The 16,213-nt window shown below is 41.3% G+C and overlaps 1 protein-coding gene across 1 annotated transcript in view; it reads right to left on the reverse strand.

Annotated features, from left to right (window-relative positions):
• LOC127644311 (uncharacterized) overlaps positions 1-2,665 on the reverse strand; it is a 4,576-nt gene extending 1,911 nt beyond the window's left edge. The window contains exons 1-4 of the mRNA XM_052127436.1: positions 2,529-2,665; positions 809-1,139; positions 276-650; positions 47-116 (exon numbers count right to left, since the gene is read on the reverse strand). Of these exons, the coding sequence (XP_051983396.1) occupies positions 47-116; positions 276-650; positions 809-1,121 (758 nt within the window). The 5' untranslated portion in view covers positions 1,122-1,139; positions 2,529-2,665. The remainder of the gene's footprint in view (positions 1-46; positions 117-275; positions 651-808; positions 1,140-2,528) is intronic.
• Positions 2,666-16,213: the final 13,548 nt, after the last annotated feature.

The following is a 16,213-nucleotide window of genomic DNA, read 5'->3' on the forward strand; positions in this document are numbered from 1 at the left end:
AGCTGAAGTCCTCTAATAGTGTGTGAATGTGTTTGAGTAAACTTACACATTGTTCACAGTGTTCAATAGGGTGTTCAGGCAGGCAATGTCATCCCTGATGTCATCATCAGTCAGAGCTGTAGAAGACAAAGTTGAGAAATGAGAAATCACTCTTATTCAACATGTAGTACGCATGTCTGAAATTGTGATGGTGCAGTTTTACAAGAACTAAATATCTGAGACTGTTATGGTGTTGTCCAGAGATTCTTACTTTCAATATCAATCGCAATACTCACCACTGCACTTCATGCGGCAGACGTTCAGACTCGGGTTTGATCCCGAATCGCAGGCCACAAGATCGCTCAGCTGGAAGATGCCAAACAGTTTAGTGGTGACACCAGCAGGGCCGGACACTTCCTCGGAAGACTCGCCTGATTTGTCACCGAACAGGCCAGCGAGGAACTTGCCAGGTGATCTTTTCCCCCTTCCACCTGGACGGCCCATATGTGGTTTACCAGGTCTTCTGTCTGGTTTTTCATTTGGCCGTCCTGAAGGGTACCCATTTGGTTTGGGAGGGGGTTGGACTTGGGGTTTGCCTGCAGGTTTGTTCTTCTTGATGGTGGTGACAAGGCTGGTGTCGAACTTTGAGATGCGTTCCACCGTACAGACAACTGAAAGACATACAGAAAGACTTTTTAACAGAGAGTAACTTAAGTTACTAACTCAACCTAAAAACACCATGTTGGCCAACCAGCTTCAACAGCATCAAATCAACACTAGGGCAGTGTGCAATTGGCAGCATTTACCGTATTTAATCTACAATACTTACTTCTGGCTGTGTAGTTTCTGGACATATTTACAGTCATATTTCCAGGAACACTTTCAGTCATATTTACAGGCAAACTTGTATTTCCAACCATACTTTCGGTCAGATTTCCAGGTAGATATCCGGAAACAGCTATAGACACACTCGTATTTCCAAACAGACTTCTGGTCATATTTCCAGGCATACTCGCTCCCAGAGCTGCCTCCAGTTGGGCCTTCAGCTCACATTTGCTGAGGATCCGTCCATCACTCACACTGGACGCCAGTAGAACCAGTGCGAACACGGCATACATCTTCACTGAGAGCACACTCTCCATCTCTCTCTACTCTGATGCCTGTAGATAAAGCACAAATCAATGCAAAAATCCATTAAGGTGATCCTAATCAACAGATTAACTCCATTTAAATGGACCATTCTCACCGTTTGACAAATAGTGGGTTAGTGGGCCTTTGATGCATTCAGAGAAAAACAATGCTAAATCCAATTAATACAAAGTATTCAACCATATAATGCATAATTACATTAAGAGAGCAGCATAAGTTGGCTTATAACTCTTATCATATCTCTTATCATATCCTTTGCTGTTGACGTCAATGTCAGTGTGTCCAATGAAACCCTAAGGCAAAAATAATCTTTTACTTGGTAGTAGATTGCCAGATTAGAAAGATTCCAACACGGACAAGCTGCGAGACGTGCCTTCATCCTTGTAAACCAAAAATTGATACCTTAAAGCAATATTTCGGGTTCAATACAAGCTGAGCTCAAGAGTTCAGCTCAAACGACAGCATGTGCGAAAAATTATTTTGTCTCACCCCTGATTTTCTTTAAAAACAAGCACAAATCAAGGTTACAGTGAGGCACTTACAATGGAAGTGAGGGTTTAAAGGCAGAAATGATGAGCTTATAATCTTATAAAATTGCTTGCATTAATTATTCAGTTAAAACTGTCTGTATTGTTTAAGTTGTAAATGTTTTTTTAAGGTGGTTTTAGGCCTTTAGTCGGCATTATAACAAAGCTGTTATATTGGCTATAAATTTACACAGAAAAGGTTAGCAAGCGATTTTAAATCATTTACGTCTTGTGGCAAATGGTGAGTATTTTAAAGTTTACTGATTGGCCCCTATGGACTTCCATTGTAAGTGCCTCACTGTTACAGCAATTGTTCCTTTTTTTCTTTCTTTTTTGGTGGGATTCTGTATTATGCCACAAATGCTTTCGATTACTTTAAGGAGATATTTCTACCTGATCTAACCCTTAAAATGTGTTTGACTGAATGTATTCAGATGTTTAGATGCATGAGCAACACTATGCAAGTTAAAAAAGGAAGTACGGCCCAGAATGCATTAAAAGCGGTTACGTTTGGTACTGCATTGAGTCGCCGCTTGATGTCCAATTGTTAAACCAGGTTCTCATGGAGCAAAACCAGTTGAGAAGGACTGATTAGGCAGATGCTTTTATTCAAATGTTAAAGTGATTTACAGTACTTTAATTACACTGGACAAGTACTTTGCCTGGTTGCCTAGAATCTTTCTTGTCAGTCAAATTTAGACATCGGAATAAAATGATGTACATATGCAATAGCATATATTCTATATATATAGCATTACAGTTTCATTGCACGGAAAATAACCATTTAATTGCTTCAAAGTACAATTTACCATACGTCTGCACATATAAAACCTTTTTTTCTTGCAGATTAAGAGAGATCAGAAGTGACTTTACCAGAAACACGGTGTCTGCTGCAGATGTAGATCTAGTCTTCACTCTTGCTTTAGGCTGGTGCTTAATTCCACCTTCCAAAGTGTGCTGAACGAATGAGCAACGGGACTTATATACTTAAGCAGGACGTTGGGATCTCACCATGTCGAGAACTCACTAAACCTGTCCACAAGGCATGCATTGCCTCATTTTCAAAACAAAACATTAATCAGTGTGTATTCTGTTATGTAAAAGCATTAAGGTATTCAGACAATGAAGGTGAGTCAGAGTCTATATGAAGTGTTTCATCAGTCTTTCCTTTTGAAACCATGACAGAGTAATTATTAGGCTTTGTACTTTTAACGTTAGGAGTTTGTTCCAGAGCTCTGCAAATGAATAACAATGGCTGACAAATACAATACTATTTCTCTTCAAACTCTTTTATTAATGGATGAGATATTTTATCATTCGCCTTTCTCACAGTAACATTATTTGTATTTTATTTTACATTTTTGCTCCATTCTCAGGATTGTTCAACCAAACAGGGTTGACGTGCTTTCTTTCGTGAAACAGAAAATTAAATGTTAAGCATAATGTTCTGATGACAGAATTATAATTTTTGGATGAACTCAAGAGATCATTTTTCCCCACTTCAGGTCCATCGTAAGCCCCATAGACAATAGGGGATCACCATATGGACCAATATTCAGATTACCATTAAAGCTTTTTCAATGGACAACTCTTTAATTCCTAACTAGTGAGGTAAAGTGTCAAGCCAACAGAAATATGTGGTGTCAGACTTACAAAGTAGGGTACTATGGGACTAAAGGCACCCCTTAAGGAAGGGTTAGTGTTAGGTTAGGTTTAGGGTTAGGTTAGGTTAGGGTTAGGTTAGGTTAGGTTAGGTTAGGTTAGGTTAGGTTAGGTTAGGTTAGGTTAGGTTAGGTTAGGTTAGGTTAGGTTAGGTTAGGGTTAGGTTAGGTTAGGTTAGGTTAGGTTAGGTTAGGTTAGGTTAGGTTAGGTTAGGTTAGGTTAGGGTTAGGTTAGGTTAGTGTTAGGGTTAGGTTTAGGTTAGCTAGCTAGTGCTTTTTTCTGGTTATTATATATATATATATATGTGTGTGTGTGTGTGTGTGTGTGTGAAACCTCACTCTCCTGGTCTAACGCGCTAGCGACTATGGCTTTTATAGCCTCCTTGCTAGCATGTCTGACTCCCATGCGGGGATCAGCAGTTTGAATGCCAATCAGGGCGGGTCGAGTAGGACTGGTTAGGTTAGGGTTAGGTGCCATGACCTGGATGAGAGTGAGGTTTAGGGAGATGAGTGTAATGGTAGCCAGCTGGTACGTGATAGCTGTGTAGTGTGTAATCCTCACTTCCTTCACTTTAAGAGATGCACTAGCGTCCGAGGCAAGAGGCCGTGGCTTTTATAGCCTCCTTGCTAGCGCATCCGACTCCCATGCCAGGGATCGCCAGTCCGAATCCAACTCAGGCTGGATCGAGTAGGACCAGTGACACATGCAATGAAAAGGATTTTCACACACAACAGTCTCTAGAGTTTACCCAGAAGTTCTGCGGACTGAAACGCCTTATTGATGAGAATGGCCAGACTGGTTCGAGCTGACAAAGTCTACGGTAACTCAGATAACCACTAGTGTAGCAGAATAGCACAACACGTCGAACCTTGAGGCCGATGGGCTACAACAGCAGAAGACCATATCGGGCACTTTATTAGGACCATAGTGTTCCTAATAAAGTGATAAGTGAGTGTATATTTTGTACAATAACCCCCTCACCTATTAAAATATTACAGTTTGGATTTTCTTGTGGGCCCCACTGGACCATTGGGTCCCTAGAATCATTACCACCTTTCACCCCACTAGCTACATCCCTCCAGTACCTTAACATCGGCCCTTGTTATGCAGAGATCCAGAATTTCATCCCGCATTGACACCAGGAAGTAATCACGTTTGCATAATCAGTGATGAGTGTGTTTCGGAGGTTCCATTTTTCTCCAAAGAATAAAGTTTTACTCCACTGATGGTTATGGAAGGGGTTTGGGAGTACAGTTTATAAAAGATGCATTCTTGTTCACTGTAATACATAATTTACAACTAAAAACAACTTGCTTAAAGGCCAAATCACACTGCCCCAACAAACACTAACAAACATGGTTGTTAGGTTTAGTCAGATCAGTGTGTTCACCCTGTTGGCGTCTATTTCACAGATTCAACATGTTCAATCTGCGTTCGTTGGGTCTTTGAATGTTTGAGCAGTCTGGTGTGATTTCCCAACAAACTCCAACAGACTCTGACGTAATCTGACTTCAGTGCAAACCATTGCCATGACAATGAGGTAAGTGTCCCTGTCAGCTAATTGAAAACGTATGCGCACGACCGCAACTGCATTGTTAGATAAGGAGAAACACAGTCAGTCATGAAGCACGATTAATAACATTTTTGTAGCGAGCTTGTTCAAGCTTTCCGTTCCCATCTTTTTTGATCCCCCTTTCTCCCAATTTGGAATGCCCAATTCCCACCACTCAGTAGGTCCTCATGGTGAAGGACAAGTTTCAGTTGCCTCCGCTTCTGAGAGCGTCAATCCACGCATCTGATCACGTGACTCGTTGTGCATGACACCGCGGAGACTCACAGCATGTGGAGGCTCATGCTACTCTCCACGATCCACACACAACTCACCACACGCCCCATTGAGAGCGAGAACCACTAATCACCACCACGAGGAGGTTACCCCATGTGACTCTACCCTCCCTAGCAACCGGGACAATTTGGTTGCTTAGGAGACCTGGCTGGAGTCACTCAGCACACCCTGGATTCAAATTCATGCTCTCTGAGCTACCCAGGACCCACTTTCCATTCCCTTCTAAATATAAGAAACCAAATGATATGGGTTCAGCAGTTTGTGTCTCATTAGGAAATATGTATGTAACACTGTTAAGATGGGCAAGGAGGAGGCGAGAACCGGCTTGTCAATATAAATAATGTTTAATGAAACTCAAAACCAAAACACACAAACATAAACACACATGACGGATATGCCCGTAATTCTCTCTCTTTCGAACCATCGTCACCGGCCACCATTATCCCTCGCGCGCCCCATCAGGCCGATTGGGGACCGGGCGCGTGATATTCTGACCCGGCCCCGCCCCCTCCGCTCCACACTCCTCCCGGCCTTATCTCAGGCCGGGGTGCCACCGGTCTATCCCTATCCCACCTATCCCTGGGGCGGGGTGTATCTTGCGTCCCGCGTGGTCATCCCAGCCTTCCTCGCCCTGGGAGGAGACAGGAGGGGAAGACAACAACAACACAAAAATAGGCGAGGGAAAAGGCCAACATGGTGCAAAAGAGAGAGAGAGGAGAGAGAGAAAAAGCTCAGTCACCGGTTCACTGATGTACCGTCGCGTGGTCCTCGAACACTCCTCTACACTCAGGCGGACGACAGCCGCTCCAACCCCGGGCGAACCGGAGTCAAACCTTCGAACCCCAGCGGGCAGAACATGCCTCCACTTTTCTGGCAGCAAATGGGGACACTCCTCCGCCCCTGGCAGCGGCCCTACCGCTCCGGGCAGTCAGAGAGTTTCTTCCCTCCTCTCCTCGCGGACGGGGGTCTCCCTCGACTCCTCCCTCGACCGCACCACAATGTACAAACAGGCAAGGCACCAAGTCCGCGTCTCGGACAGAGATTGATAGATTTGTGCTGAAGTTTCTTTATTCCTCAGATGACATCAAATCACACAGAAAATGCAAAAACTGAACTCACTGCAGATCTGTAATAATTACAAATATAAATTTTTCCACTGACGGATCTTTCAGAATGAAGTTCCCAGCAAATACTAAAAGTTTTTAATCACTGATATTAATAGCGTATAATATTTATATATTAATTGTGCATGTTTGGCTTCATACAAAACTCTTTCTTGTCAATCACCTTCTTCAAAGGCGAATAATGATACGTAAGTTTGTTGGCATTTGTTGGGCAGTGTGAATTGGCCGTTACAACCCGCTATTGGCGCCACTTTGTGGGCATCTCACACAGAAACTGTGCAAAATGTGTGGTTCAAATTTCAGTAAGCACAGACTGAGTTTAACTCAAGAAAGTTCAACCTACTGATTCCAATTTCACTGTGATATCCGTGCAAAAATGGCTATTAACTAGCCTTAACTCGAAAAACCACGCCGCATTATCCACAGTCAATATGTATTTCTGTTCTTTGTGCCCCAGAACAGAGTTGAACTTTTGAGTTTGACAAGGCCAAGATAAGCTAATTTCTGTCAATAATAAACAAAATTAAACACTGATAAATACTATGAGAAAAGTACCACTTTTGGTAGTATTTATTTGGTAGAATTACAAGAATGTCCCATTGAAATGTGATGGCTTTGATTAGGGAAAGTCCCAACACTACGGTTGCATGAATAGAGGAGAAAGGAGGACATATTGTTCACCTGTGGTTGGATTCCTGAAGCACTATGTAATTTTAGCTGGGCTGCCAGACAGTTTCGACAGTAGTTGATGACTGGACAAATGTATTTTGTGAGTTGTGTATAGAGTCTGTATACAGTACCAGGAAAGATAAATGCTGTTCAAACAGTGCAATACAAATGACAGTACAAATGCACAATATTACAATACCTCTGCAAAGTTTCTCTGGTAAGACCGGAGAACAATCATTGCTACTCTCTGTCCAGTTGTGTAAAATATTCATAGCTTCATCTATGCAGGACACCTCACTTTTATTGCTTAAAGCTGGCTCTTTCACTTCTCATGAGATTTCATTTAGGTGGCATTTCTGTCTCAAATGGTTCTCCTAAAATTGCTAGAACAAAACTACAGTATAAAAGTAATGTGGCTCTCCAAGCTCAAATAATGTGCTCTCAGAAGAATTTAAGGGGGGGAATATTTTGAGTTGAGATCAATTGCGAACAGTCTTCGCAATCTTGACAAATTTGAGCACACTTTGAGACATTGTTGAGATCTCTTCTGAAACTGAAGACGATACTTTGGTCTTTTTGCAGACTCATCTCACAGTGAAATCGGAAGTAGCAGGCACAGTTTTCTTTAGCTAAAATCGTTCTGTGGTTAATGCGAAACACTGCCCCCATTGGCCAAAGCGGTAAGTGTTGTGTGTGAGCTCCATTTTTCGGGTTTAATGTCCACAGAGGGGCGGCAAAAGCGAGTTGTGAAGCAAGTTGTTTTCAGCAGTATAGGCATATTTAAAAACTGTACCCCCAACCCAAACCCCAGAACCCAGACCTAAACCTAACCATCACTGGAGTAAAAATGTAACGTAGAGGAAAATATACAACCTTCGATTCGCTCTTGTCACTGACTAAGTGAATGTGTTCACTCTCTGGTTTCAGTGCTGGATCCGATGCAATCACATCTGAAGGGAGATGCCGCTTGTCGGTGAGTCTGCATAATACAGCGATCCTAGGGTGGTGTGGTGATGGCGTAGTGGGCTAAAGCACATGACTGTTAATCAGAAGGTTGCTGGTTCGATCCCCACAGCCATCACCATTGTGTCCTTGAGTAAGTCACTTAACTCCAGGTTGCTCCGGGGGGATTGTCCCTGTAATAAGTGCACTGTAAGTCGCTTTGGATAAAAGCATCTGCCAAATGCATAAATGTAAATGTAGGGTACTGGAACTCTCGGATACAACATGCCGACTTCCCGTGTAATCAAGTTGCTTTTTCTCAGGAGAACAATCTGAGAAGCAAGAGACTTAAGCATCTCTATTGCTCTTCATTCAGTCACAGTGCATGAGAAACAGGTCAGAATTTCATATTCTGTATTTTTTAATGGATCTATAATTCATCTGCTTGTTAATTAAGTACATTAAAGTGCATAAACAAACAATGATCATGTGAGAGGACACAACAAACAATGCATAATGCATTAGAAGAACATAATGGTGACATGTGACAAAGATAGACCCATTTGACAATTGTCTGTGTAGAAAAAACATGAATTGTTTACTTTTTTGTATAGTGAAGTATCAGCTTGCAGGAAGTGATGAGAGGTGAGAAAAGTTATTTTTAGTATAAGTCAAGATTAAGAAAGTCAGCATGACTCAGACATTTAGACAGAACCAGATGCCAACAAATACGTCATACAGTACTTTTCAACAATGGTGCAATAATCATCTATCTTATTCGGATAGAGAGAGAGAGAGAGAGAGAGAGAGAGAGAGAAAATGAAATACATTAAGAAAGAGAAAGATTCCAAAATTCATAAAAACATCTTTACCTCTTTATATCCATTTTCTGTCTCCACTTTTAGCCCTATGGACTTCTAGATGTATGTAAATGTTTTTGTCATGAAAATTCCCACCAGTGTCATTTCCAGCACATCGAAAATGTTGTGTTGGATTTAATAGAGTTCTGTGGTGGAAATTACATTTTTAACATTTATGAAATAAAACATCTAGGTTACTATTGTTCTGTCGCACACTCGACGTTGTGTCGGATGAAGCGACTCTAGGGGTCCTTCTTGAAGGCCTCGGTTACCTCTGAACTTGAGAAAAGGCCAATGAGAATTTGGCAGGCAGAATTTGCACATCCCTCCCCCGGACATACGGGTATAAAAGGAGGGAATCGTGCATCTGTCTAGTCAGATTTTGCACTTTGAGACGAGAAAAAGGTTTGGACGTTACAGTGGCTCGGTTCAGCATCGTAGCCGGAGGGACACAACATCTCGTTCCGTCCATCAGGGAACGGGGGTTACAATAGTAACCTAGACATTCCCCGTATGTCGCTCACTCAACTTTGTGTCGAATGAAGCGACACTAGGGGTCTCTATTCAATCATGCCATGCGCTGAACCGTGTACGTGAACTGCTGATGCAGGTGCGGGCCAAAGCAGTAGGCTGCATCAGACTGCACGTACCCTTCTCCAACTCCCCATATAAACATCCTAAACTTTTTAGGTTCCCGGCATCCCCGAAAGGGGGGGGGCCTTCGACGTGTGGGAGCAGGCCACGCCTTCTCTCTCTCTCTCTCTATGTTTCTCGCATAGAGTTAAAGTGGCTGGGCCATTTAACGCTATAACACGCATCGGGAAGGCGTTCTTTTCCATCTCCTATTCTTTCAGGGGGAAAAGACCCCGTGGAGACATCCTGCCCAGGCTGGACGCGTCTTTAAAAAGACGTTTAACGCCAATGTGTATACTCTTTTAGAGGAAATATACTCTTTTACAGGTCTGTTCGCTCTTTAAAGAAACGCTGTTGAAGCGCTCAGGGGCGTGGACTGAGAAGGGAGAACGCCACTGGTAATGCGCCGAGGATCCAACAGCAATGTTCTTAGAGGCGACACACAAACGCTCGGCTCCGAAGAACAAATCTGACTAGACAGATGCACGATTCCCTCCTTTTATACCCGTATGTCCGGGGGAGGGATGTGCAAATTCTGCCTGCCAATTACTCATTGGCCTTTTCTCAAGTTCAGAGGTAACCGAGGCCTTCAAGAAGGACCCCTAGAGTCACTTCATCTGACACAACGTCGAGTGAGTGACAGACGGGGAATGCCATTTTAATTTGAGCAATTTCATAGCTAACACTTGATGTATTCTAAATACACAATTAAATAATATTTTTACACTATTTGCATAATTTAGCAAAATTATACTATATTGGAAATTACACCTAATAAAAACATTCTCCTCACAAGTGATATTTACCATGACTTTCGTAAAGCACACACTTTACTGACACTTTTTTCAACTTAGTTAACAAGTGCACTTACTTTTGGGAAAACTAAACAAACCTTTATAAGAGGCGAGCTTGTTTGGTGTGGAGAAAATGTCATAATTTACAGAAATAATTTTCACAAAATAAATATGGAAGTGGTTTATGTTTATTTAACTCTTTTTTCAGATTACCCTAAATTTAAACATGTAATAATTTGTATTTTTATAATGGTAATATTGAGAGTCACAAGGCTACAACAGTGAAATCGGTACATAAATGGTATTTGAAAAGTACCACAAATAAATGACGAAGGCCTCAAAGTCAGTTTTAATGTGACCTTCATATAATAAAAAGAAAAAAGATGAAATCTGTTTGTTTTAATAAAAACCAACGTGTGGGACATGCTGCCAAACGTGGAAGAAACACCCCTTCTGTCCATGGAAACAAAAGGCAAAACCCCAAAAGCATAGTTTTATAATAGATAATATTAATAAACAAATGATTTTATATTATATATAATCAACTATATATTTTAACTGCATATATGTTTTTTTCTTTTTATTCTTTATATAGTCCACCTGTGAATATGCATTCTTCTAATTTAATATTTTTTATATTACAAATTATATTCTCAGCATAACAATTACAATGAAAGGTTAGAATACCTTTTAGTATTTGGTATGTTCCCCTTTTGTTTAATGACAGTACCCCATATGGTTTGGAAATGTTCCGCGCTTCGGTGGATGCGCCGACACCTGTTAACAGGGTCAATGTCACACATTTGCTTATATTTGATAAGTGACTTTGAAATAGTGCACAATAGTGTCTTAAGTCATAATATTTCTTAGTTTTAGATTTGTCAAAATCCTACACATTTAGGTTAATTTCCCAGTTTAAATTAGATTACGACTCCCAGATATGGAAGCGCAGCGTAGTTCTAGCGGGAAGGCTAGCAACTGTACATCATCGCATCATTAGCTGGGTAACTCCTAGCCAATCACATGTAAGCCATTGCTTTATAAGTCTGCTCACAATCATCACATTGCTGTTTCAGTGTGCTAACACGGCAACCTCCTCCACCCCATCACCACCAGTTGAGCCCTGTCCCGCATGGGGGTAGGCTCCTCGCCCCTGCCTCCTATCTCCGGCAGGACATGACGGAGATAGATACAACTCCCTCGGACCGCCGGACGGGGCCTACGCCAAAGACAGAGACATTACTTCCTGTTTTACATTTATCAAATAAATGGCATCTTAAACTTCCTCAAGCCTGCGAGGCTTCTCGATAGAAGTTTATATACAGTATGTGCAGATCATGTGTGTTTTATTATATTATATACTATTTTAGAATATGTTACTACTGTATGTACATCAGGGTCAAAATAGCATTTGCCAAATCAGATTTATGGCTTGAGTCCTAACATGCTTCTGTATATAATATATATATATATATATATATATATATATATATATATATATATATAATTTGTTTTTTTTTAAGTTGCATTTTTTAGGATAATCGCTGCTGAACTTAACAGCCAGTGATCAAAATGCATTTGTGCTGTTTGGACATTTAAGCAGATATCATCTGACATTCTGATAATTACTACTTTAGTGTTGTGTGTAAAAGAAATGTAAAAAACCTGACATACGAGTTTTTAGTGACATGAGGGTTCAAGACATAATCCTCCATTTAAAGCAAATGATCTGTGGATGATGTGACTTGCTTGGACTGAACTAATTAAGATGTGTGAATTGGGGGATTTCTGCCATTGTGTTATCAGAAATACTCATATTTTTATAAAAGTTGCATTTGAAAATCGATAGGGTGATCTTTGCTTCTTTATCTCCCACAGTTCTGCTCAGCGTCCAGTGGATTTGGGTGTGAACTCAGTGTGAACTTCTGGACATCAGGACCTGCGTACAACAACACATGACATCAGCAGACATTTTCAAACGTATGCATATTTAGCAATGTGCTTTAAAAATGATTTGAACCATGACTCGGCTGTTGTGCTCTGACGCTCTTCGCACCATTGGTTTGTTTTTTGAGAATCAGTAACACACCAGCAGGTGAAGAGAATTTGTGGCATTGTGTGTTACATAAATAAGCAAATAAGTGAGAATATAGCCTGCACAAAAGCCCCAGCTGTAGTGGAATTACAGACGTTTCGGTCAATTAATCTTCTTGACAGTGTCTGTGAAATCTGAAGATCTCCATACGGGCGTCTCTTTGGGTGGATAGCCGCTTAAACGTCCAAAAAAAGTGAATTAAGGCAATTCTCAAATATTTCTCCACATTATGCTGAAAGGGATTCTTTATTCATTAAAGTATTCAGGCTGACAATTCTCACCTGTCTTGATACGTTTTTAAAATAGTGCACTGATTCAGTACACTACAGAAACCTGGAATGTTTGTTGTAAAGTCGGGATTATATTCTCATGTAATTCCTCATTGTGTTCCTATTCATCCACCCTACCCAGATTAGTGGTGGACTATTGCACAGAGATGTGTGAACATACACCCTGTGACAGTACAACATGTTTATTCAGACTTGTCTTCCGTCTTACTAAAATAGATAATAATGAATTTGGCTAATTATTTTTAGACCGTTTAATTACTTTGACAGAGGGAGAGTCATGTTCTGAGAAAACGCAGAATTCGTCATTGTCCCTGTACGTTCTGTTGAACTTTCTGTCATCATATTTGAGGGAGTGACATCATCAAATTCTACTTAACTACATGGTGAAACCATGGCCTTGTCAAGCTCAATAGTGCAGCTCTGTTAAAGGACTTAATTAAAAATATTGATTAAGAATAATGTGTTGTGATGAGGCCGTTATTTGCATATTCGGATTGTAACGGGGTTGAACGGTCATTGCGGTAAATTGCCTTTTTGACATTTGTATTGATGGAAACAGTCATTTGCAGATGCAGAAATGCAGATTTTGTCATTGTCAAGTGCACTTTATATTCAACCCTGTTATGCTGTCACATTTCCCCCTTTACTTATTCATTTGAGATTTTTCTCCCCAATTTGTAACGGCCAATTCCCAATGCGCTCTAAGTCCTCGTGGTGGCATAGTGACTCGCCTTAATCCGTGTGGCGGAGGACGAATCTCAGTTGCCTCCACGTCTGAGACCGTCAATCCACGCATCTTATCACGTGACTTGTTGAGCACGTTACCGCGGAGACGTAGCGCGTGTGGAGGCTCCTCGCTATTCTCCGCGGCATCCACGCACAACTCGCCACACGCCCCACCGAGAGCAAGAACCACATTATAGCGACCACAAGGAGGTTAAACCATGTGACTCTACCCTCCCTAGCAACCGGGCCAATTTGGTTGCCTAGGAGACCTGGCTGGAATCACTCAGCACGCCCTGTATTCAAACTCGCGACTCCAGGGGTGCTAGTCAGCGTCATTTCTAGAGCTTCCCAGGCCCCCAACATTTCCCCCTTTAAAAATAATGGATTTATTTTTTCAGCGCTCTGTGTCTGGTTGTGTTTGATGTAGCCGCAAGTAATTTCAGGGATTATAATTATCATGTAACTGGAATTGAGTAATGAACAGTTTCTATTGATCCACCCAAAAAGATTAGTGGGACAATGAAAATCCAAAGGGAGCACAAATCCATTAACATTACATTAGTATCGTGTGAACATACACCCTAGAGACAGTACAATAACATGTTTATAGAGACTTCTCTGTCTGAATACTAAAGCCATTTCCCATTTTATTAATGGATTCAGAGTATTCTCATGGCTAATACTTTGCTGCCATTTTTATTGGACAGAGACGGTGAAAGAGGACACAAGAAATGATTTCCTGCCAGGCCACATCTCCAAACTAGACACACCTGTTCATTACACATTTTGACGAGTGTGAGAACTGCATATCATGTTTTCACTGTCTATGTAAGCCTAGTTATTCATTTGATCCATTTCTGAGACAGTGCAGTGTTTGTCTTTGCCACTGCATTTTCTGTCCGACCCTGTTACGCTGTGACAGTCCCCTCTTTTTGATACAAGGCTCAAAAATATTGACTGTGAGTTCTGTGGTGGCCTGTCTATTAGCTATTAGTAGATACTTTCAGTCATACTTACAACCCAGTAACATTCAACCCCCAAAACACTCTGAATGTTACATGGTTGAATGCTCCTTACACAAAACGTGTGTGTATATGATTTACTTCAAGACACACTAACTAATATGTAAAATTGTGAAAGATTTAAAACAATATCACCTGTGTCAGGTAAAAACACTGACCGTATAGACGGGCCGGGGAGCTGAACTCCATCCGATAAGTGCTCAGGGGTGTGTGGTGTGTGTTGAGTGTGTATGATTTGGGTGTTGCTCTGGGATCCATTGTTCCTCGATGACTGGACAGAAGTAAATCTTGCAGGGTGAGCAGATCAAAGCTTCTCTGGTGGTTCTCTTCCATTACAGACTCATTACGCCACAGATCTAGAGTCTCCAGCGTCGATCTGAGACATAGAAGTCAGAAGTACTGTATTTTGGAAGTGGTATATAGCTTAAAGATCTGGACTTGTAATTGGAAGATTGTGGATTCAAACCCTATAAATGATGAACTGCCACCATTGAGCAGGGCCCCAGTAATAACTGTGTAATTTTGGAAATCATGAGCACTCACATTAAATGAAGACTCCAGTCATATCAGTAACCTTATAAAAGCTGTTTTATTCTACATGGAGAGGGTCTCCTTATGGGGGCGGCCATGTTTGAATCACATGACCAGCTGAATACTACTCGCTTAATCTCATTAACCGTCCCGCTATTGGACACTTTCGCTCATGGATTATAGTGAATTTCTACAATGGCATCTGAAACTGAAAGCTATTGATCTTAAAGGTCACCTATAGTGGTTTTTCAAATATTACTTTTCATGTAGTGTGTTGTATTGATGTTTGTCAATGTGAAAAAGTCTGCTAAGTTTCAAAAATCAGAGTGCACCACAGATGGAGTTATTGACTCCCAAAATAAAGAACTGATTCTGAACACCTTAGTAATTCTTTAGTAATTCCAGATTTACTTCCTCTACTAACCTATGTAATTCGGTAACAACAAACCCACCTCTGGTCTTCATTGGCATGAATCCTATAGAACGGACCAATCAGAGCAGAGTAGGCTCTCTGAAAGGAGGAGTTTAGAATGAATGCTTTAGAACGGACCAATCAGAGCAGAGTAGGATCTCTGAAAGGAGGAGTTTAGAATGAATGCTTTAGAACGAACCAATCAGAGCAGAGTAGGCTCTCTGAAAGGAGGAGTTTAGAATGAATGCTTTAGAACGGACCAATCGGAGCAGAGTAGTCTCTCTGAAAGGAAGAGTTTAGAATGAATGCTTTAGAACGGACCAATCGGAGCAGAGTAGTCTCTCTGAAAGGAGGAGTTTAGAATGAATGCTTTAGAACGGACCAATCGGAGCAGAGTAGGCTCTCTGAAAGGAGGAGTTTAGAATGAATGCTTTAGAACGGACCAATCGGAGCAGAGTAGTCTCTCTGAAAGGAGGAGTTTGGAATGAATGCTTTAGAACGGACCAATCAGAGCAGAGTAGGCTCTCTGAAAGGAGGAGTTTGGAATGAATGCTTCAGAACGGACCAATCAGAGCAGAGTAGGCTCTCTGAAAGGAGGAGTTTAGAATGAATCCTTTAAATCTATTGTATGAGACCTTTAAAAGAAATGTCAAATTTACCGTCATTCCCTAAGCAGCTGTTTTAGAAACCTCATTACAGATAATATTATATAATAATGTAATATAATACATAACTGTGACAGGGCGGAGGGCGGGGCCAGGTCGTGATTATACAAACCCGGTCCCTTATCAGGCTAATTAAGCCTCCGAGAGGGATAAAGGCCGATGGCAGAGATCGTTTACGTACATGTCCGTCATGTGTGTGTTTGTCTTTTAAGTTTCTCATTAAAATATTATTTACATCGTCAAGCCGGTTCTCGCCTCCTCCTTTCCATTGAATACGTTACAATAAC

Source organism: Xyrauchen texanus, chromosome 5 (assembly GCF_025860055.1).
Source record: "Xyrauchen texanus isolate HMW12.3.18 chromosome 5, RBS_HiC_50CHRs, whole genome shotgun sequence".
In the NCBI taxonomy this organism is placed as follows: Eukaryota; Metazoa; Chordata; class Actinopteri; order Cypriniformes; family Catostomidae; genus Xyrauchen; species Xyrauchen texanus.